Source organism: Notamacropus eugenii, chromosome 1 (assembly GCF_028372415.1).
Source record: "Notamacropus eugenii isolate mMacEug1 chromosome 1, mMacEug1.pri_v2, whole genome shotgun sequence".
Classification (NCBI taxonomy): Eukaryota; Metazoa; Chordata; class Mammalia; order Diprotodontia; family Macropodidae; genus Notamacropus; species Notamacropus eugenii.
In genome coordinates, this window is record NC_092872.1 from 333,840,790 (window position 1) to 333,865,974 (window position 25,185).

Below are 25,185 nucleotides of genomic sequence, written 5' to 3' on the forward strand. Positions count from 1 at the left end.
ATTTTCCCATAAATTTACCAAGGGGAGATGAACTAATATGCTGGGGGCCTTCATCATTTTCTCCTGACATCAAGGGAATACTGGTGGAACAATCTGGCTATCTTCATTATCATCTTTCAGCATTGCTATGTGACCAGCCCATCTTCTTTCCATGTCATACAATTCTATGATAATGTCTTTTATTACTGTTCTTGGCAGTTCCTAACTGATCATAGGCTGCAAGCTGATCACACCTACCATGAGCTTTTTTGCTGCCCTCTATGTGGGATTCATTTTTAATTCTTTAGAGACAATTTTAGTATACATTTCACTGCCATAAAGCAGTATCTGTAGAATTTGGTATACAAAATATTAAGTGCAAAATAATTCTAAGGGGAGGAAGTAGTAGCAGCAGAAAGGGTATCATATCTCCTCATCTAGAAGATGGTGCATGGGCTAAGTTTTGAAGGAAATTTGGAATTCTAAGAGGCAGAGGTGAGAAGGAAAGGGATTCTAGGCAAAGAGGAAAGAAGAAACAAGAAATGGAATATCATATGTGAGGAAAGCAAGAAAGCCAGTCTAACAGAGCCATGGACTATGTGAAAAGGAATAATACATAAGGCTGTAAAAGTACAATGAAACCAGCTTATAAAGAGCTTTGAATGCAAGATAGAAGAGCTTGCATTTAATTCTAATAGTAATTGGAGCAACTGGAGTTTATTGAGAAGGTAAGTGACATGGTCAGATCTATGCTTTAGGAAAATCAATTTAGCAGCTGTGTGGTGGATGGATAGGAGAGGGAAGAGATACTTGAGAGGGAGGTGATGAAGGTGTGAACAAAGGTGGTAGCTGTGCAGGTGGAAAAGAGATGCTGTAGGGGTAAAATTGATAAGATTTGGCCATTGATTCCATACGTGAAGTGAGGAAGAATGTGGAGTTGAGCACGAATCTAAGGCTACGAACCTGGATAACTGAAAGAATGTTAGTACCCTGAAAAATAGGGAAGTTCAGAACTGGGTTTGGGTTTGAGATACCTGTGGACATCTGAGTTCAAAATGGTCAAAAGGCAGCTGGTGATGTGGGACAGAAGTTCAGGAAAGTGGCCAGGGATGGATACATATACATCTGGGAGTCATCTGAATACACCTAACAACTGAGACCATGATAGCTAATTAGGTCACCAAGAAAGAGCAGGTATATAGAGAAAAGACTCAGCATCAGTCTTGGTGGACACTCATAATTAGGGGACAACCTGTATGATAATCTGGCAAAGAAGACTGAGAAGAGATTAAGGAACCAAGAAAGAGCAATATCAGGAAAACCCATAGAGGAGTATCCAGGAGAAATGCTAATGCTGTAGAGATGTCAAGAAGGATGAGAACTGAGAAATGACTATCAGGTTTGCCAATTAAACAAACATTATTAACTTCGAGAGAGTAGTTTACTTTGAGTGATGTGATCAGAAGACAGATTACTAGGAGTTAAGAAGTGAGAGAAAGGACTTGGAGGAATAAAGTAAAGACAGCTCTTTCCAGGAGTTTGTTTTTTTAAAAAAATAATAGCTTGAGGGGATGATAGAGTCAGGTGAGGATTTTCTCAAGCTAGATTGAGACCTTGGTGCATTTGTAGACATGAGGGAATGAGCCAAAAGACAGAGAGATGGAAGATTAAAGAGAGAGAATTAATGTAGTGTAAGGCTGCCTTAGCCTTTTTGGAGGCTCTATCATACCAGATCCATACTGAGCTTCACAGTGGTACCTAAGACAAACCTTGATTCTTATCAATAAAACTTAAGGACCAATGTGTTAATTAACTGTAGTCCAGCATAATACTTACCCTCTTCCTTTCATCTGCCTTTGATGTTTCATCCAATATGATACAAATTTCAGAACCAAAAGGGAGATATCTTTGGACAGGCAAAATAAAAAAAGACAATTGGTTTTTTGTTCCGAAAGTATGCTTACTTTTAAAAACCACGTTTTTTAGTTAGAATTCTGGAGCCATCCAACAGATATTTCAGAAAGGGCCCATATACTCTTTATTATTCACAAAACAAACAGATTTCTAGTCTTTTGCAATGAAAAAGATAACTATATTGAATTACTTGGTAGAGATGAAAGGGATTATTACTAAATTAAATAACCTGAGAGAAAAATAAAAAACTTTACTATTTTTTCCTTGCAAAGTACAGCCATATGAGTCACTAACGTTCAGTAAGTTAAGTAAATGTAATTCGGAAAGTAGGTATCTCCCTTGGGCTTAGAAGATTCAGCTAAAGGGACATTTTATGAGAATACAGTACATCAATCATATAAAGCCTTGGTGGTTGCTGATAGGCAAAGACAACTTAATCTCATCTATTAACAAATTCCCAGAAATGAGGCAGGTTACAATCCATTCACGCCTATTTGTCCAGTGTGATTTTTGTCCCTGTTTTCCCATGAGTTCATGACAGAGGGTCTCATCCTTCATTCCAGAAACTTTTCTCATTTTTCTGATGTTGCCAGGATATCAGTGGATAAATCTAGTTGTCTGCTGATATTATATTGTAGCTTACTCTCAACATGTGACTAGCTCATCTTCTTTTTCAATGATACATTTTTCTGACATCTGTTACTCCTGTTCTTAGAGGGTCCTTTTTTGTTATATGTTACAGCCTGAGAAAACCTGTCATGCTCCTCTCTACTGTCCTTTATGTGACACTAATTTTCAATTCTTTGGTGACTGTAGTAGAATGTTAGCATTAAAAAACATGAGCTTTTGTTTCTGGGAGAAGGTGGAAATTTCCTGAAAGCAATCTAGCTTTCCTTTAAATCTGGGTTCAACACATTGCTCACTTGTACTGTTTGGGAATGAATACATAAAAAAGCATGATTTAAGTGCCTACTATGTGTAAAGTACTAAAGGATGGGGATATAAATAAAAAAGCAAAGAGAGTTTCTTCCCTCAAGAAGCTTACCTTCTGAAGAGAGAAACAACATACACAAGAAAATAGTGGCTAGGGACTTTTTGGTTACAGAAATGGCCATGGGGGAGTAATTTGATACACTCTATTCAGAACAATGGAGGAGTTGGTTTGATCCTGGTTTATGATTTTAGAACTGGAGGAATAGGAGGTGAATAGAGAAGGAAAGGGTATATTCTGTGGCAAAGTAATTGTCAAACATGTTTTTTAAAAAATGGTTGAAAAGGATGGAGGGAAGTGAAGCATGGCTGGGGCCTTACTGAAATGAATGTTCTAGGAGGGGCAGAAACCAATCTGGAGAAGGAAAGTTTGGGACACATGTTCCTCCAGGGCATGGTGTCCAGTGTTGGTTGCTGGGTGCTTACTGAGGCCACTTGGGAGTAGGTGACCCTCGAGGAGAGTTTGCCAGAGACAGAGAGACAAAAAAATAGATATACAGAGAGACAGATAGATATACATAGATAGAAAGACATAAAGAGCTATACTGATGTTCTAGGTTGCCTAACTACATATCATAAACTGGGCAATGGCTAGCTAATCTAGGTTTTTTTCTCCGTGTATTTGATGCTAATAACAGTTTGAAAAGAAAAATTCCTTCTAGAATTAGTAGGAATTTCCAACTTGTAGGAAGGAGGGTTGGGGGAGGGATCATCTATAAACTCCATACAAATTTCCAGAATATTTTCTTGAGGCTTGTTAGTCAATAGAACTTCTCACTTTTTAGGGGTTTCCTGGGACGTACTTAAAAGATTGAGGCTTAAAAATGTTTTTTGTCAATATTACTGTCTGATAATAGGTAATGTTGAGATCAAGCTTTTAGTTACATATTATTAATACTAAAGGTAGGCCATGAGTAGGGAATCCTAATTTGGGCTATTGTACCTATTTAAATGTTTGAATAAAGAAACAGTAAATGATATCAAGTCTGGGTACTTCGTGTACCATAAGCTCTGAAATGATTGTTTTAAGGCCCGTTAATGACATCTGTAGCTTGCTGAATTGAAAGAACTTTTCCCCATACTGGAAATATATTTTAATAATTGGAAACGTATTTTAATACCATTCTCCAAAGCTATGATATGCTTATGAATGGCTGCATAAAATAAGAAAAATATAACTTGCATATATTTCCTATCATCAACAGACAATACAACAAAAATTTTACAAGGAACATAACATTATTTCAAGAGGATATTCGTTTCTCCTGAGACTGCTATATAATCAAAATGATGCTTACAGTGCCACCCTGTGGTCGAAAGTCAAACTGTGCTTCTAGAAGACAACTGTCAAGAAGCCAAAAGTATAAATTTTTTGACAAGATCTTTTTGACCCTGGAGAACAGTTGTCATAGTTAAGATTTCTTATTATTCTGCTTTAACATAGGAATGATGGAAGCATCATATATATTATATGTCATAATACTTTCTCTGTGCCAATGATTTTTTAATTAATATTTTTGCATTTGAAAAAATATACCTTACCTCCCTCCGATCTCTCCTTGACTTGAAAAAGAAATCCTTGTAACACATATACAGTCAAATAAAACAAACCGTATTGGCCTTATACAAAATATATCTCAATCTGTACTCTGTATCCAACACTCCTCTGACAGCAGGTATACCAATGAAGTGTATTTAATTGCCAAACTGATGGTCTCTTCTCAGTTCTTATTCTTTTTCTGACTATCCTCTCTGAGTTTTCATGATATAGTTACCCTACTACTAGACTACTCCTCAGTCTTTTTTGTTGGCTCATCATCCATATCATGAACCCTAAATGTAGTTACTCCCCACAGCTCTGTCCTAGGCCCTCTTCTCTATTCCCTCTATACTTGCAGGAACCTCATTAATTCCCATGGATTTAACTATTATCTTCACATAGATAACTATGGACATACAGATATATGTGTGTGCATGTATATGTACAGAATGAACATCTGTGTGTATATATATGTATATGTATATATACATGTACATATGTATGCATCCATCCCTTGTCTTTCCCCTAAGCTTCAATCCCACTTGATCTATGGAACATTTCAAACTGGATGTCCTAGAGATGTCTCAAACTCAACATGTCCAAAACTGAACATTATTTTTCTCCCTAAAACTTTACCTCTTCTAAACTTCTCTATTTATGCTAAATACATCACATCTTTTCAAGATCCCAGATTCATAATGCTGGCATCATCCTTAATGCCTCACTCTCCCTTACTTCACATATTAGTTAACATATCTTGCCATTTCTACTCCATAACATCTTTTGAATCCAACCTTCACAACTCTCCTTTCCACTCAATACATAATTACCACTTTGGTTCAAGGCCTCATTCTCTCTCACCTAGATTGTTTTAACAACTTCCTGATGGCCTCCCTACTTGAAGACTCTCATCATTTCATCCCATCTTAAACACTGCTGCCAAAATAATTTTCCTTAAGCCAGATCTCACCATGTGACTCCCCTACTCATCGAACTCCAGGACTTTCTCTGGCCTTTAGGACAGAAGTTCTTAATCTTTTCATGAACTTCTTTGGCAGCCCACTGAACCCCTTTCTTAGAATAGTGTTAATCCACAAAATGCATAGTTTCCAAAGAAAATTAATTACATTTAAATACAGATATAAAAATATTTTTAAAAATAAGTTCATCAACCTTAGGTTAAAAACTGTCCCCCCATCACTATTCTAGAATTAAATGTAAATTCCTCTTTTTAGCTTTTAAAGTTCTTCAAACTTTGTCCTCAACTTTTCAGCTTCACTGGACATTTCTCCCCCTCCCACACTCTGTGATCCAGTTATATTAACTTTCTCACCTTCCATCTCTGTGGGAGATTTGTGCTGGCCATTCTTGGAATGCACTACTTCCTCATCTCTGCCTTAAACTACCTCTCTTCCTTTAAGATGCAGCTCAAGTACCATCACCTTCATGAAAACTTTCTTGATTCCTCCATGAGCTAATGCTTTTCCTCTCAAACATGTCTGTATTTAACAATTCTGTATTTATTTGCTTTAAATTTATATATGTTCTCATAATTTCTATCCTTTAGATTGCAACTAATTGTATCAAGCCCAAGGATAACACAGAACTTCTTCAATGAGATTTATAATCCTTGAAAAGGGATTTGTCTTTCTAATACACACTGGAAAAATTTAAATGGATAACTGTTGTCCAGAATGACTTGCAGCAGATGAGTAGCCCCTTGCATTAGCTCATCGTTCCATATAATTTGCACAAAAGAACAAAGAACTAATTGAATGGGAGGAAATGAGCAAGACTAGACTGCATTTGGTAAACTATCTGGTACTTTCAATAATACCAAGCTATTGCTCCCTAACACATACACAAAATTTTTCAAACAAATATTAATTCTATACTAGACAAATGCAGATCATAGGACACCATCACTGAAGTGCTGAAGTATGCTCTCAGGTTAATGCTAGAGCTCTTTCTTCAAGACTTGTAAGACAAAAAGATTCATTTCTTAATAGCTGTCATGAAGACCATACTAGGACCTTGGTAAATACCTGAATTTTGCAGGGTCTCAATTACAAATGAATACTATTAGGTAGAGGAAGGTTAGATCACCAAAATGTAGTTACCACTTCAAGATTTCCTCCCTATGAGCACTTACTGTCTGTATCACTCAGTTAAAAGTTCTCTGTTAAATAGCTTTTCATGTATATGTTGTATATCTCCAACTAGACTATGTAAGACACATTAGGGTAGAGGCCAAGTCTTGAACTCATATACTACATGCAATAGACATTCAAAAATATTTGCTAATGATGATAATAAAATGATATAAAAAGATAAATTACATTCTGCTTTCCCACTGTACCCTAAGGATGAGGGAGCTTTCCTATCTGGCTTGAGGTTGAAGCCTCCTAAATATATCATCTTCTCCCATTAAAATGTGATTTCCTTGAGAATAGGGATGCCTCCATTTTCTAGTTGTATTCCCAGCACTTGGCTCAATGCTTTGCATATACTAAGAGCTTAATAAATGCTTTTTTATTCATCCATTCATAGTGACCAGGGAGGAGAAAAGTCAAGTTTATTTTTTATGGTGATTCAGACATACACTGATGTCTGAAATGTATGAAATTAATGCAGGGAGAGTGTGAACAAAAAGGCTAAAAAACTGTTAAACACAACATAAACTTAAACTGGCTTGAAAATTTATTATTTTTGCTTGGATTTGTGTTTGAAAATATCCATTATAATAAGCTTTTCATGTCTGTAGTGCTTCAATGTCTATTCATATCTATAAAATAAACTGCATTCTTGATTTTACTCCTTAAGCCAGGCAAGAGAATTATCAGAAAGTTCCTTTTTGCTCCACCCTTGACATGCTAAGAAATATTAATTTTAATGCTATATGGTCCGAATATTCATTTCATGTTGTTCCCTTTGTTTTAGCACATGTAATACTGCTGGAAGTCATACTTGTTCATTCTCACTTCACAGAGTCATGTCATCTTAAGAGTTAGATATGATCTCTGAGATTATCTAATGCAACTCCTTACTTGAAGTAAGTATATAAAGGAGAAAACAGCCTCATTTTTAATTTGTTGTAATGAAGTTTTTCAAATAAACTTTCATAAAAGTTTTAAATTATCTTATAAGTGTTTCAGGAAAAGTTTTTTTTTTTTTTTTTTATATTTTATCCTATAAGAGAAACAAGTTATAATAGTAGATAATAGAGCTGGAAAAGACCTTAGAGGTCATCTAATTTCAAGCTCTTCATTTTACAGTGATTTGCCCAAGGTCACAAAAACAATAAGTAAATTCCAACCCAAGTCCTCTGATTCCATATCTAGCACATATTACAATGTACCACACTGACTATATTAATTTAGTGATTTCTTCTACTGACTTTTACAAACTATCACAATAATATAGGAAGGGTTGCAAGTAAAAACATCTTTTGATCTCTTGGATGAAATATTCCTTTCCTGCTATCCCAAGTCTCCAATCTTTTCTTCGTTCTCTATACCTGAAGAGAATAGGGTTTTTCCTCTCATTTTCCAGAGAATGAAACTGATAGGTAAGGATTTCCCAAATGACCAGAATTAAGTTAATCAGTGACAGAATCCAAATAGAAACTATCTTCATGTGATCCATTCACAACACCACAATTCAAAATAGAAAAAGGAACCCTATTGTGTTTAAAATTTTTTAAAAACTTCTTTTTGTGATGCACTATACTCAGAAACATTAAAATTAATTTTGTTTAGCCTTCATTCTCAAATACTAAAAAATAGTCCAATTTTAAGATTTTCTTAATAACTAATAAGTACTTCTGTAGAAGTAAATCATTGTTTAAATCTTTGTATTTAGCACAATCCTACCTTATACAATTGCCTTTGGCATGTTGATGAGACCACCTCCCTCTAAAATTGTCCTGATTCCTCACTGACTCTAATTTGAACTTATCAGGATATATGATTTCAACCCTGTGAATACTACCTCCATTGATGCAAAATGTAACTATTCCATGATCTGGTAAAAAAAACTTCCATGAGTTGCTTTGACACAAAAAATATCTGAGGCCAACTTTCTCTGAACTTTGCTAGTCTGGTCTTCTAATGCAGACACACTCTGTGGGGTCATACTTGTTTTTTCTTTCTGTTGCTGTTCAGTTGTTTCAGTCATGTCCAACTCTTTGTGACTCCATTTTGGGGTTTTCTTGGCAAAGATACTGGAGTCGTTTGCCATTTTCTTCTGTAGTTCATTTTACAGATGAGGAAACTGAAGCAAACAGGATTAAGGTTTTCTATTATACTTAACGTAACCAGAAATTGTGCTCCATTAATATATAGACTTTGAGAACCTAGAGTCACATTCATTCCATGATGAAGCATCAGAACAGGACATCAGCGAAGGACTTTTGTACCATATTTATTCAAACACTACCACATCTCATACCCGTCACCTTTAAAGAGATATTCCCAGTATGAGATACATAGTTCCTCCCTCTCAATAGTAGGATTACCTCTGATGGCTCCAGGTTATCTTCTTTCCATTTTCAGTAAAAGAGTCACATGAACTATTCTTACCTAACTTTCAGATCTGGCATTTTATAATACCTAACACAACATCTGATATGTACTCAATAAGTATCAGCTGATTTGATTTTGCTCATTTCAGATAAGAAGAAATTATACATAGAGAAGCTATCTCTCCCAGCTTTGCATCATCTCCAAATCTGATAATTTAACTTTATCTAACTTATTAATAAAAATGCTGAACAACACAGGACCAAGTATGGATCCTTGGGATACTCCACTTGACACTTCCTGTGACAATGATGTGAAACCATTAACTCTTTTATTCTGGCCATCCAACCAAAAAGGGAAGCAAACTCTTGTCCTGTTTGAAGGTATAGGGGAGGAGGAGGGAGAACTAAAGAGCATCTAAATACTACATATTACAGATTGCAATGAGCCTATGTATGACTACCCAATTCTAGAATCATTAGGTGCTGTCCTAGGCAGTGGGAATATGAAAACAAAAATGAAACAATGCCTACCCTAAAGGAGCATATACTATACATGAGTTAGTACAAGGAAAATGAATGACATTAAGAATTCTAACTTTCCTGATAGGAATCTGTCGAGGCTTCACTGATGAAGTGGCACCTAAGCTGAGACTTTAAGGAAAACAAGGATTCCGAGAGGTCATTATGAGAAAGGAGCATATTCTAAGCCTGGTAGATGGACTGTACAAACGAATGGGAGCAGAAAATGGGGTAAAGAGTTTGGGAAAAGCTAGTAGGCTAATTTGGCTAGAACACAAAGGAACAGAAAGTGCATGAAGGCAATCAGTAAGAAAGAAGCTTGGAAATATAGGTAAATGTCAGATTGCAGAAGACTTTAAATGCTAAAGAGTTTGTATTTTATTCCATTGGTAATGCAAAACCTATGAGAGTTTCTGAATGAGTGACTTGATCAGATATGTGTCTTAGGAAAGTTATTTTGACAGCTGTGTAGAAGATGGACTCAAGAAGGGAAAGAATATATGCAGAGAGACCAATTAAGAAGTTTGTCTAGTAGACCAGTGAAAAGTCATAAGGCTCTGAGTAGGGTGGTGGCTGTGGGATTGGAGAGAAAGGGACTGAAGAAATGTTGTGGAAGTAGAATCTACAAGACTTTGTATCTACTGGGAAGAAGGAGTCAAGGATGACAAGATTACAAACTTGGGAGGATAGGGGTACTTGTAGGACAAGCAAGCTGAGGGGGAGAAGATACTTAGTTCTGTTTTGGATATACTGAGACTGAGATGCCTATGAGGCACCAAGGCACCAAGGAGATGTCAAAACAGGCAGCTGATGATGTAAGACTGTAGTTTAGGAAAGAGACTAGGGTTGGTTATGTATTGGGAATCCTCTACACAGGTGATAATGAATCCATAGAGACAGATGAAATCATCAGGGAAAGAAAATAAAGAGAGTATTGGAGGATACTGGCACTGAGTAGAGAGAAGCTGGATGATACAGCAAAGAAGATGAAAAAAGAGCAGCTGGGCAAAAGGAGAACCAGGAGAAAACAATGTTACAGAAGCAAAAGGAGATATACCCAAGAGATAAGGGTTGTTAATAATATTAAAAATATTAGAGGGGGGCGGAGCCAAGATGGCGGAGTAGAAAGACGCACATACACATAGCTCCGAACCCACAACCCACAGAACGGCTAGAGGGGACCAACCCACGGTGAATTCTGCACCCAGAGGCCACGGAATATTGGAGCGAGGGAGATTTCTGTTCCGGAGAGACCTGCAAACCTCTCGTGGGGGGTCCTTTGCGCTGTGGACTGGGCGCCAGGACTGGGAGCTGAGCGCAGCCCTGCCGCGGCACCGAGAGGAAAAGATCCGAACGGGCTACGGGGACGAGATATCCTGCGGCCACGAGGGTCCCTCCACCCACAGAGGGACCTGCAAACCTCTCGCAAAAGGTCCGTCACGCTGCAGACGCGGAGCCCATCCCAGACCTGCGGCGGCCGCAGCTCCAAGAGGTACAGATCCGAGCAGGCTTTAGGGACGGGATCTCCAGCGGCGGCACAAGCCCCTACACCCACAGGTGACGAGGGTCGGTGAGAGAGTCTCTTTGGCGGGTCGAGAGGGGAGTGGGGTGCCCCCATGGCTCGGGCCCCCCGGGGAGATAGAAGCTGAGAGGCGGCTGCAGACAGGGGCTCCCCAAGCGGGCAGGAGTCTGGATCCATTGTGGAAGGTCTGTGCATAAACCCCCTGAGGGAACTGGGCCTGAGAGGTGGCCCTGCCCCGACCTGACCATCTGAACTTAATTCTCACACTGAATAGCAGCCCTGCCCCCGCCAAAAGCCCTAAGGCGGGAAGTAGCATTTGAATCTCAGTCCCCAAACGCTGGCTGGGAGGACCAGGAGGCGAGGTGGGTGTGAGGAGAATATTCAGAGGTCAAGCCACTGGCTGGGGAGAATGCCCAGAAAAGGGAAAAGAAATAAAACTATTGAAGGGTACTTTCTCGGAGAAAAGACACCTCCTCCCTTCCTTTCTGACGAGGAAGAACAATGCTTACCATCAGGCAAAGACACAGAAATCAAGGATTCTGTGTCCCAGCCCACCCAATGGGCTCAGGCCATGGAAGAACTCAAAAATAATTTTGAAAATCAAGTTAGAGAGGTGGAGGAAAAACTGGGAAGGGAAATGAGAGGGATGAAAGAGAAGCATGAAAAGCAGATCAGCTCCCTGCTAAAGGAGAACCAAAAAAATGTTGAAGAAATTAACACCTTGAAAACTAGCCTAACTCAATTGGCAAAAGAGGTTCAAAAGGCCAATGAGGAGAAGAATGCTTTCAAAAGCAGAATTAGCCAAATGGAAAAGGAGATTCAAAAGCTCACTGAAGAAAATAGATCTTTCAAAACTGGAATGGCACAGATGGACGCTAAGGACTTTATGAGAAAGACAGATATCACAGAACATAGCGCGAAGATTCGAAAAATGGAAGATAATGTGAAATATCTTATTGGAAAAACAACTAACCTGGAAAATAGAATCAGGAGAGACAATGTAAAAATTCTGGGACGACCTGAAAACCATGATCAAAAGAAGAGCCTAGACATCATCTTCCATGAAATTATCAAGGAAAACTGCCCTGAGATTCTAGAACCAGAGGGCAAAATAAATATTCAAGGAATCCGCAGAACACCGCATGAAAGAGATCCAAAAAGAGAAACTCCTAGGAACATTGTGGCCAAATTCCAGAACTCCCAGGTGAAAGAGAAAATATTGCAAGCAGCTAGAAAGAAACAATTCAAGTATTGTGGAAATACAATCAGGATAACACAAGATCTAGCACCCTCTACATTAAGGGATCAAAGGGAATGGAATAGGATATTCCAGAAGTCAAAGGAACTAGGACTAAAACCAAGAATCACCTACCCAGCAAAACTGAGTATAATACTTCAGGAGAAAAAATGGTCTTTCAATGAAATAGAGGATTTTCAAATTTTCTTGACGAAAAGACCAGAGCTGAAAAGAAAATTTGGCTTTCAAACACAAGAATGAAGAGAACCATGAAAAGGTGAACAGCAAAGAGAAGTCATAAGGGACTTACTAAAGTTGAACTGTTTACATTCCTACATGGAAAGACAATATTTGTAACTCTTGAAACATTTCAGTATCTGGGTACTGGGTGGGAGTACACACACACACACACACATGCACACACGCACACATACATAGAGACAGAGTGCACAGAGTGAATTGAAGAGGATGGGATCATATCTTAAAAAAAAAAATGAAATCAAGCAGTGAGAGAGAAATATTGGGAGGAGAAAGGGAGAAGTTAAATGGGGCAAATTATCTCTCATAAAAGAGGCAAGCAAAAGACTTATTAGTGGAGGGATAAAGAGGGGAGGCAAGAGAAAAACATGAGGTCTACTCTCATCACATTCCACTAAAGGAAAGAATAAAATGCACACTCATTTTGATAGGAAAACCTATCTCATAATACAGGAGAGTGGGGGACAGGGGCACAAGCAGGGTGGGGGGGAGGATGGAGGGGAGGGCATGGGGAGGAGAATGCAATCCGAGGTCGACACTCATGGGGAGGGAAAGGATCATAAGAGAATAGAAGTAATGGGGGTCAGGATAGGATGGAGGGAAATATAATTAGTCCTATACAACACAACTAGTATGGAAATCATTTGCAAAACTACACAGATTTGGCCTATATTGAATTGCTTGCCTTCCAAAGGGAAGGGGTGGGGAGGGAGGGAGCTAAAGAAGTTGGAACTCAAAGTGCTAGGATCAAATGTAATGTTCTTACCACTGGGAAATAAGAAATACAGGTTAAGGGGTCAAGAAAGCTATCTGGTCCTACAGGACAAAAGAGAAGACGGAGACAAGGGCAGGGAGGAAGGATAGAGGAGAGAGCAGATTGGTCACAGGGGCAATTAGAATGCTTGGGTTTGGGGCAGGGGGAGGGGATAAAAGGGGAGAAAATTTGTAACCCAAAATTTTGTGAAAATAAATGTTAAAAGTTAAATAAAAAAAAATATTAGAAATATTAGAAAGGTCAAGGAAGATAAAGACTAAGAAAGAGAGCATGGACTTAGAGTGAGAAGCCCTGGGTTTGAAAACTCTCTGTCACTTCTTTTCTGTGTGACCTCAGGAAACTCACTTAGTCTCTCTAGGCCTCAATTTCCTGATCTATAATATGAATGGATTAAACTGGATAATTTCCCCAATGTCCCTCCCAGTTCTAAATCTATATTCCTAGGTCCTCTGATCCCTTCCATCTCTAAATCCTATGAGTTAGGGAAAGGACAATTAGACTAATTACATTCTGACAGCAGCACAATAAATAAATCCATTAAAAATTTTACTTCATTGGTGTGGGAACTTGTTCATCAATGCAGATCTTGGTTGTTCTGTAACTTAGTAGACTTGCATGTCTGAGGCTCAAAAGGTCAAGTGGCTTGTCCATGGCTACACAGCTATTAAGTGTCAATGGCAGAAATAAATTCAGTCTTACTGACTCCACTTCTCGTCCTTTATTCACTATGCCACATGTCTTCTATCAGTTAAAAGCATCAAGAACTTTAAATATGAATTGATTTAAGAATCATATATAATGCATGAAAGAGTATAAAAGAAGATGGTAATGGTGAAGGGAAAGGGATTGGAGACATGGGTACCTGTAAGAAATAAACACTAACTTGTAATTGAGGCTGAAGTTGGATTAGTGATCGCTAAACCAAAAGGATTCTTGACTTGTTTCATCTCCTTTTTGGATACTCTTGTGTTGAATTCTATCTCTTCTGAATTTCTCAGGATTACTGGAACCTCCAAACCAAACCTAAAGAAAAACAAGGAAAATTAAAGTAAAAACAATTCAAATTCTAAAAAGAGCTGTTATGCTACATTTTCTTAAGTATTTTAGGATCATTTTTCTTAAGTTGTGCTTTTAACACTGCAGAAAAGCAGCATTTTGCATAGACAGACAGTGTACTCAAGTGTTTAAATGGATTTGTCCTCTAATCAATGTGGGCATTCATTCCAACAATGCAGATCACAATTCATACATGCTCACCCATTCTGTGTTATTCTTGTCCATGTCCTTCTATAACTTTACTACAAGGGGTCCACTTAACTTTCTGGGGTCTCTCCTTCAGTTCTCCTGATATCCCAAGGATATCAAGAAAATCTGCAGGCTATTCATCAGTTATCCCTCATTTTTGCCATGTGACCACTCTTCTTCTTTCAAGTTCATATTCTTTGATGAAATCCTTCACATAGCATTTCATTTGTAATTCCTTGTTTTTAATGTGTCTCAGCTTGCTCATGCTCAGCATATAAATTTACATTGCCCTCATCTACAATTCCTTGGAGAATGTAACATCCCATGACTCACAGCCCAGGTAACTTAGATGTACCTTAGTATTTTTTTTTAATGGTCCATTGGCTCAGGGAGAAGTTTGAGAGTCATTAAAAGAACCTAAAGGCAGTTTCCTAAAGGCAACCCACCCCACAATTCTACTTACATTCAAAATGTACGCCTAATTCACTGGACATTTGCAGTGTTCATTCAAAATAAACACACTGTTAGACAAATACTGTAGGTTGCCCATTTAACTACTTATTGTATTCTGGACAATAGGTACTCATCACCTTGATTTTTTCATGTGTGGATAATTAGACTAAACTCTTTAAATGATTATGATCTAATTCAAAAAATTTTACAAGGCTTTAGGGTTTGATGCAATTAGGTCAAAGTCAACCACAAACAAGTTTTATGAGGATTTTGCATTCCATAGGAATTCCTTTTTTACTTGGAACCTACATTGTAATGCTTCCATGACAGTGGTGAGCAAACACATATCTCCCTAGATATTAATGATCAGATGATACAAAAAGGTTACCTGTGTTTAATCTTTCAAGAATTCTCACACAATTTTCACATATATGAGAGAGACGTTTTGTTAGAAGACACTCTAAGGTAGTATTTTGCTCTCCCAAGTCAGATATTTTTCACAGTCAAAAACCAGTTCAGTAGTACAGTATATTCTCTATGGTTGTGAGTTAATGATGTGATGTTATAGATATGGGCTAGTATGGAATATTACTTGTAAAAACTTGCTTTTTAACCTTCTAACATCCTCATGTCAAGGATGCTCTCACTGTATATATGGAATTGAATGTATATAAAATTTTAAATTATGTTTTCTCAATAGCTTTCAGATAGCCTTGAAATGATCAAACTTCCAATGTCCTCAAAATTGTGTCACCTCACACATAGACTTCTCCTACGCATACTTGGTCTAATCTACCTACTTTTAAAAAACCCCCTTTGTTTTCTTCTCTGCCATATGTGTTTCCTCTAAAAGCACACCTAGAATTAGGATGTTAAAGTCCAAATTTAATAGCTCCATTGTACCTGCAAAACCTTTGCTCTAAAAACTGCTGTAGAACTTTTCCATCTTTTGTCTGTCTTCTAGTTTCATACTTAGATGCCTTCAATGACTTTTCTTAATTGGGTCTCTCACCAAGTTTCTTTCAAAGCCGGTTTTCCCTTCCACTGTTTCATACTATTATATAAGGCAACTAAGGATGATTCAAATTTGTGCCTACCTTATTCTTAATTCTCCAAATTAGAGGGACCAGAAACTTAAATTACAAAGACTTGAACCAAGAAAATATCGACCTTTGTTACAAGAAAGGTAACTGAAGGACTATTAATGATTACTAATCCATATGCCAATTTTCCTTTCTCTACAAAAAGGGGCTGTGATAAAGGAATAAGAAAGCATTTTACAAATGTTATAAGACAACATCTTTAAAGCCAAAGAACTGATTACAGCCACAGAACAGAATACAAATTCTTACTTTCTTTATCTGTTGACTAAATATTTTGCTTGGTTGAAAAAAATGTCTTCCTAAAGGATCTCCTCACAAATGCATTTGAGATACTATCAATTTGGAAGTTCCTTCCAATGATGCAAATCACAATCCATCCATACTTGCCTGTCCTGTATAACTCCCATGAGTTTGTCATGTTAATGAGGGGTACATCTTCCTAACATTATCAGAGTAGCAGCAGAGACCTCTGGCTAATCACCTGTCATTCCTCATTCTTACCACATGACCAGCCCATATTCTCTTATCACATAATTCCTTAATCATATCATTTACTCCTGTTTTTCTTTGGAAGTCCTCATTAGTTTTATATTGTAGGGTGCTCACATATTCCAGTTAATTGTGAAAAAGAAAAGATGTGGTCCATTGTTGAAAATCGCTCAGAAAAGTATTCTTGGTCCCTAATAACATCCTCATTCAGGATGCCCTCGATTCACCTACAGATGACTCTCATAAAGGTTTTGAATAAATTGAGGAAGATAGCATATAGGTTAGAAGTTACTGATGTTCTCTTGGTCGTACTTTTCAGTGTTAATAAGGTCCAAAATTTTGCCCATATTTTTAACATCTTCTCCTTCAGATCTTGTATAAGTACCTTAATGTTCATAATTATGTCACACCTACATAAATTTCCTCTAGATACACCTGGTCAAATCTGCTTGCTTTTCCCACCTTTTCTCTTTAGTGTCATTTTTACTTTTCTATATACACATCTAAGACTGTGATATTTAGGGTCCAAGTATAGTAATCCCACTGACTTTGATGGAGAAAAGTTTTGTTATAATGATTTTTGCAAATCTTTCTCTATTTTGTTTTTTTCTTATTTTAGTCTTCCTTCCATTTTTATCTTTAAATGCCCCTGGGATAACTTTACTTGTTCAGGACAGATATAAAGAATTAAGAGCAATCTAATACATAAAGATGCAGCTTTCATGTGGCATAGCAAGATATAAACTAGGATTTGGCCAACTTCTGCACAGTAAGACGGTGTGTCAGCCCTGCCAACAGCTTAGGTGGAGGTGGGGAGGAAAAATAGGTAGGATCTAGGGATTGGGCCATCTTTCCTTTCCTCACTTATCTTTGAGAGGTATTGTTATAGAATGACCACATCAAGTATCTGTAGTCTAGAGGTATGATTCTAAAGGGGTATGATTCAGAACAAAAACTGTTTCCCCTGATTGCTGGGAGAGAAGAGACAGGATCCCTTAGCTCACATTCACCAATTTAGCCCATTTCCACCTAATGCTGGTTACACAAAAGACTATCACAAATACCTAGTTTTTTTCTTAAACCTTTAAAAATACAGCAAACAGAAATCTGAGAAGTCAAAGAGATTATAATATACCAAAGAATACACAAGAGTAAATTAGCTCTTCAATTGTAAACAAGATACAATCTTAGCTCACACCAGGAGAATGATCTCCCCAAGGAGGAGTCTACTCTCTAAGGTTTCCGATGCTCATGATCAAGGGACATGATACAGGCCAGTTTTCTCTGTGAGTCCTAGAGTCTGTGACTCTAGGGCTACAGTCTATCATTCAAAAATCTACTTTGCTCCTCTCTTGACTGATCTCTTTAAAAGTTCTTTCTCAAAGTGTCCTTCAAACACAACTGAAGTCCATTCTCCATTTATGCAATGTTGCCACTAAAAATTCTCTTAGCCAATCAGAAGTCACATCCCCTTAAATGTATGCAGCAGAGGTCACAGGGTTTTATCCCTCACCAAAACAGCCCTTGGGCAGAACCAGTTTCCTTTTGGGAAGTTTTTTCCTCCATTGCTACAGCTCACAAGACTTTTATGAAAGAGTTTATATTTGAATCCAGTGTTATCTCTGGCAACTGTCTCCAGTCGTCTTGATCTGGTCACTGGAGTCAGATGGCTCTGGAGGAGAAGTGAGGCTGGTGACCTGCACAACCCTCCCTCACTCAAAACAAAGTCAAGTGCAAGTCATGTCATCCTTTTTCTGATGGCATGGTCTTCGGCAATGAAGGACAACCACACTCACATGGAAAACATGTACAAACAAGCTGTGGTATATAGTTGTAATGCAATATTATTGTGCTATAAGAAATGACAAGCAGGATGATTTCAGAAAAACCTGGAAAGACTTACATCAACGGATGCATAGTGAACAGAACCAAGAGAATGTTAAGTACATCCTAACAGCAATATTGATCAATGAATAACTGTAAATGATTTAGCTATTCTCAGCAATACAGTGATCCAAGACAATCCCAAAGGACTAATGATGAAGCATACTATCCACCTTCAGAGAAAGAACTGCTATTGACTGAATACAGACTGACGTACGCTATTTTCATTTTCTTTTTTTCTTTTGGGTCTTCTTGTACAAAATGATTAATATGGAAATGTTTTACATAATTACACATATATAACCTATACCTGATTGCTTACTGTCTCAGGGAGTGGAGAGAGATAGAATTTGGAACTCAAAACATTAAATGAAAATGTTAAAAAAAATTTAAAAAAAAAAGTAATTGTTGCTCCCCCCCAAAGAGATATATAACCACTTAAAAAAAAGAGACATAAGCAAAGGACAATTGGAAAGAAAGGATCCTTTGGAGAGAACCCAACATCTAGAACTACGGGAAAGTCGTTAGAACACTGGAACAATTTTCAGGATTTATGAGAAGGCATGGATAAGAGTTCCCCAGTTTATAAGCACATGGCCAGATTGTACTCTGCCTCACCAAAGGAAATAACGTTTTTCCCCATTGATAAATGATTTAAGGATAAGAACAAGTAATTCCTAGAAGAAAAATATAATAATATAATTATATATTCATAATAAAATATATAATATACAAATAATATAACATAATAAAATACATAAAATATATATTTTAATTTTAAAATATAATATATAAATAAAAATATATAATATATAAAATTTATTATATATAATTGTATTATATATAAACATAATAAACAAGAAAAAAACAATGTTCCAAGTCACTACTAAATAGAGAAATGAAAATTAAACCAACTCTGAGGGTCTACCCAAAACCCATCAGATTTGCAAAGACAGCAATAAAGGAAAATGACAAATGTTGGAGGACCTATGGGAAAACAGGCATAGTGATGCATCGCTGGTAGATCTGTGAATGCATACCATCATTCTGGAAGGCAATTTGGAATCATACACAAAAAGCTACTAAACAGCGTAAGCCCTTTGATTCAGTTATACCACTTGCTGGCTTGTACTTAAAAGAAATGAAAGAAAGAACAAAACGTCTTATATGTACTAAAATATTTATAGGATTTTTTTTTTGAGATGCCAACCCCCCCCATGAATTTGAGAATGACTGAATAAATTGTGGTATAATGTGGTGGAATATTACTGTACTATGAGAAACAAATGAATTTAAATGAACTCAAGAAATAAAATGAATTCAAAATTCAAATATGGAAAGCGTTGTATGAACTGATCCAGAGTAAAGCAAGCAGAACCAGAAGAATTTATACTATAATATCAATATTATAAAAATGAATAATTTTGAAGAATTTTATAAATTTGTGAAGAATGAAATGGGTAGAACTAGGAAAATAATTTATATAATAACAATACAAATACAACAATAATAATGATTACACAGTTAGCTTTTATAAGGTATTTTAAGGTTTTCAAACACTTTAACAAGTATCTCATTTTGTCCTCACAACTATCTTGGGAAATTGGTGTTTTTACAGATAAGGAATTTGAGGCAGATAGAAGCTAAGTGACTTGCACAGGGTCATACAGTTAGTAAATTTTTAGAGCTGAATTTGAACTCAGGTCTTCCTGATCCAAGCCCAGCTCTATATCCATAGTGCCAATCTATCTTTATTTCAAAACAACTTTGAAAGCTATAAAAAGTACAGTCATTACAATGATCATGTATGATTTCAGAGGACCAAAGACAAAACATGCTATCTACCTCTCTGTGATAGATTCAAGATGCAGAATGAAACATATTGTTTAATCACGGCCAAAATAGCTAATTTGTTTTGATTATATATATTTGTTACAAGAAATTTTTCTTTTACCTTTTTTCTCCCCCAATGAGGTCAGGGTATGAGGGAGAGAAAATAGACATTTATTTAAAAAGTTAATTTAAAAAGAAATTAACATCACTCTGCATATATATATATATATGTATCCATATCCATATATATGCATATATATATATATCCAATCATCAAAGTAAGACATTTGAAAAAAGTCTCAACTGCAACTTAACAAAACAATTATGTTATCTTATTTTTTAAAAAAGATAGTTGTCCAATTCAAGGATGCTATCTAATATTAAGTAATAAAAGCTCAAATTTTAATCATCAATTTTCTGTGAACTTCAAATAACTAAAGTCATAAAAATAGATACTGGGGAATCACTAAACAAGCTGTGGTATGTAAATGTAATAGAGAATTATTAAGTAGTAAGAAACAATGAATATGATAAATACAAAGAAGCAGAGAGAGATTTCTATGAACTGCTGAAAGATCACAAAACAAACAAAACTGAATGCTATAAAATGATGACCAAGGTCGGCTCTTCAAACAAAGATAAGGGAAAGCACATCCCCAACAGATTTGCAGAGGTGGAATTCCAAGAGTATAGAGCACTGTATATAAGATCAATCTGTTTTTAATGTTGGTTGCTTTATTGAGCTCTTGGGTTTTTTCATGTTCTACTCTTTGATAGAAGGGATCATTCTCTGAGAACGGAAAGGGAGAGGGATATATTAGGAAATGTAAGTGATAGAAAAACAAAAGATCTAAAAGAATTTCCTAACATCCATGAAAAAATTCCAGCTGGATATGTATTAGGCACTACATGGAAACCCAAATAAATGCCACTCCTCTATTTCACACACACACACACACACACACACACACACACACACACACACACACGTCTTCCTCTCATGAATTATTGGAAGCATTTAGCATTCTTTCTATTCTTCATGAGAAGCAGTGTAGTTTAGAGAAGAGAGCATTGGATTTGAGTTCAAAAAGTTGTTGCTGTTCTATCATTTATGAGCTATATGATGTTGACGAAGTCATTTCAACTCTGAGATTCAGTTTCTTATCTGGAAAAAGTTGTATAACACTATAATACTCAGGATTACGGTGATAAAAAGTAATTTATAAGCCTTAAGGATCTATATAAATGTCTGGTACTGTTATTATTACTACAGTATCATTTTTGAGGCCCTTATAACCTGAAGCTTAGACCATCACAATTGTCTCCCATAACATCTTTCTATGGAAGCATACAAATGACTGTTGTTAAAATATTAAGAAATATTATTATTATTGTTCCAGTCTTCATATGACTGGTGATATTATGCCAAGTTATTATCACACAAGGAAAAAAGTGTTAAGGTCCTCCATTCACAGGCTCATTATCATAGTGGGCTAATGTGAATGATCGGGCAGATTGCAATAGTCTAGTAAAGCAAAGTTAGCTTAAAAAGAATTAGAAGGAGAATTGTGGAAGAGACCATTTGGGAGCAGGTTCTTAAGCAGAAAACAAATAGGAGAATACTTTGCGTGACAAAAAAAGCTGTGTCTGCACAAGTAGAAGTTTCCCCTTTGATCACTGAATGGCAAAGTTATGGAACGAATTTGAGAAAATTTGCAAAGTAGGACCCATGTAGTAAAAGAAAGCTTGTGAAGTTTGGATATTACGGGTGGCATATTTGTACACAAAAAAGTTAACAGATCAATACATAAAACATTTTACTAATCTGAAAAAAGATACAGATTCAGTAAGATTTGGGGGAGAAGGAAGGAATTAGCATGGACAACAAAACTGGAACTTGTGAGACATTATTTGGAAGAAGAGAAGTATAAAGTTAAGAAAGTTACCGTACTATACCAAAATGGAAGTGAAACACTGAAGCAATACAAAGAGAAATGACTGAATTTCTAACTTGTGCCTGGACCAGTTTGGGGTCATCTGAGCAAGGAAATGAAAAAAAAATGTAGCTGAAGCAGCAGAGTTCAGATTCAAAATACAATAAAAAAATGTATAGAGATGCTCGTGACTCTAGAAGAAAAACCTTAAGGCAAAGCAGAAGTAGAAATAATTAAAAGAACAACTAATGATTCAGCAAGCTGTAACTAAGCCCAGATTAGTGGCTCTAATTTCTGATTCCCCCAAAACAAGAAGACAGAACTGGAACCTCTTGCTTTTGACAGGGACCAATATAAAGGTCCTCCTTATTGTGCCAGATATAGGATTCTCCAGTAAGTGCCAACTGAAAAGTAGAAAGAAAAATCAGGCTAAGAACAACTTTGGCACTATTGTTTTCTAAAATTCATAAAACCTGTGTCAGAAGAGCTTTCTCAGGAATACAATACAAAGTCAGTGTCCTAGAAATGGCCAGGCAATTTAGAGACAGATGGTCCAGACTGACTCCTTAGATAAGAATGTGGCTTTTCCTTTCTTACCCAGTCAAGTAGAGTAATTTCTACTTTGTCTTCTTCCTAGCTCAGGCCAGAATACCTTGCTCTTCTATAACATCAAGTCCTGTTTCTGCCTAGTGTGATCATTTCAAGCATGCTTCAGGAAATAATGGAGCAAAGGGGTCAAAGTGGTGTTGCTGCAATCTAAAATTGGTTAGTAAGCTACTTTCCTTTAACAGTCTAACTCAGCAATTCTAGAACTTTTCGCTCTCAGGTCCCCTTTATATTCTGAAAAATTATTGAAGACCCAAACATTTTTTATATGGCTTGCATCTATCTACATTTATCATATCAGAAATTAAAACATCTTAAGATCGTTATGAAAATAATTTTGTCTTCACAGACACTGTTAAAAGTCTCAGACCAAAGAGGTCTGAAAGTCTGCTCCCCAGACAAGACTTTGAGGAGGACCAGACTTTGAGACCCAGTGGCATAAGGGTATTACCTAGAAATAGTATTAATGTACTTGCCTCAGCTGCCAGGTATATAACATTGAGAAACTAATCAAGACAAAGAAAACAACCCATATGATAGATTCTTATGTTAACATTCAAGTAAATTTTATTCAAATAGCTAAGTGTTGTAAATGTGAATATATTTTCATGCCTATGTTTTCAGAATGGGTTGATGTTAAAGCAGACTCTATGCCAGTTACAAAAAGAAAGCTGAAAGGTTTTATACCATGATTTGGTATACCATATCTATTAATAGCGATCAAGAGCCTCATTTAACAGGCCAAGTAATGAAAGAAGCCTGTAAAGTTCTTAAACTGCATCAGCACTTCTCTCCCTATCCACTTCAATCAGCAGGAGCTGTTTCAGTCTTGTCTGGCTCTTCATAATCCCATTTGGGTTTTCCTTGGCAAAGATACTGGAGTGGTTTGCCATTTCCTTCTCCAGCTCATTTTTAAGGACGAAGAAATTAAGGCAAACAGGGTTAAGCCACTAATCAGCAGGAACAGTTTAAAAAACAATAATATAATGGCATGCTGAAAATTAAGGTGGTCTTATGTTCTGAAGCTGGTGGGAAATAGTCAGATATCTTACCTCTTGCTCTTCCGAGCATAAGATCCACCTCAAACAGGAAAAATGGCTTAATGGAATATGTTCTATGACTTTTTCATCTTTTGTAAGCTTCCTCTAGTTGAGAAAGTTTGAAAAATATGCACTTAAATGCTTTTTAAAATTATGTCCCTTTCAGCATGGATTTCTTCTGTCTGTCCTTGGTCAGGTCCCAACTTCATCTTAAATGCCACCGTACCTACCTCACATTGTACATCAAGCACCAAAACTGCCTTTTCCAAAATTACCAACAATTTTATCACCAAGTCCAATCTTTTTTCAATCCTCATTTGTCTTGATGAACTAATCAACTCCTATGGATTGAATTATTATTACTTCAATGTGAATCACTCTCAGATCTACTTGTTCATCCCTAACTTCTCTCCCAATCTTCAGATTTACATCTCCAGCTTTCATATTGAACATCTTGAACTGGAGGTCCCACAGACATCTTAAACTCAACATCCTCCAAACAAAATTCATTACTTTTTCTCCTAAACCTTTCCCTCCTCTTAATCATTTTTTTCTGTCAAGAATATCTCCACCCTATCAGTCTTAAGCTCATTCTGGATTCCTCATTCTCACTCCCTGTATATAATCTGTAGCCAAGTTCACTGATTTTACCTTCTTAACATCCCTTATATGTACCTTTTTCTCTTAACACTGCCAACATACTGTTGTAGATGCTCATCACCTCATACCTACTACAATAGCCTGCTGGTTGGATTCCCCACTCCAGTTTATTCTTCAGTCAGCTGTCAAACTGACCTTCCTAGAGGTCTGACCACGTTTCCACCCCCCCCCCCCATCCCATTCAATAAACTGCAGTGTCATCCTATCAGCTTCAGGATCAAATATAAAATTCTCCACTTGTCATGCAAAGCCCTGTATAATCTGGACGTGTTCTACCTTTCCAGTCTTCTTATATCTCACTCACCCACACATAGTCTTGGATCTGGTGACACCGGTCTTCTTGCTGCATCTTGTATAATAGACTCTATCTCTATACTCCATGCAGTTCCACTGCCTGTACCCCATGCCTGGAACTCTCTCTTTCCTCATCTTCACCCTCCTAGCTCCCCTGGCTTCTTTCAAGGCCCAGGTAAAATCCTACCTTCTACAAGGAAATCTTTCTCTGTCCACCTCCAAAGGCCTTCCCTTTGTTCATTATCTCTCTTTTATCCTGGCTGTATCTTGTCTATACACAATGTCATTTCCATGACATAATCTTTGACACCACGTACTCTTTTGTCTATTTTTGTATCCTCAAGGTGTAATGAATGCCTGACACTCAGCAGTTGCTTAATAAATATTT

General features: G+C 36.9%; 1 protein-coding gene across 2 annotated transcripts in view; it reads right to left on the reverse strand.

Moving 5' to 3' along the window:
- Positions 1-25,185, reverse strand: part of CGRRF1 (cell growth regulator with ring finger domain 1) — a 51,623-nt gene that overhangs the window by 16,259 nt on the left and 10,179 nt on the right. For both annotated transcript variants that reach the window (XM_072629819.1, XM_072629820.1), the window contains exon 2: positions 14,140-14,279. In XM_072629819.1, the coding sequence (XP_072485920.1) occupies positions 14,140-14,279 (140 nt within the window). The remainder of the gene's footprint in view (positions 1-14,139; positions 14,280-25,185) is intronic.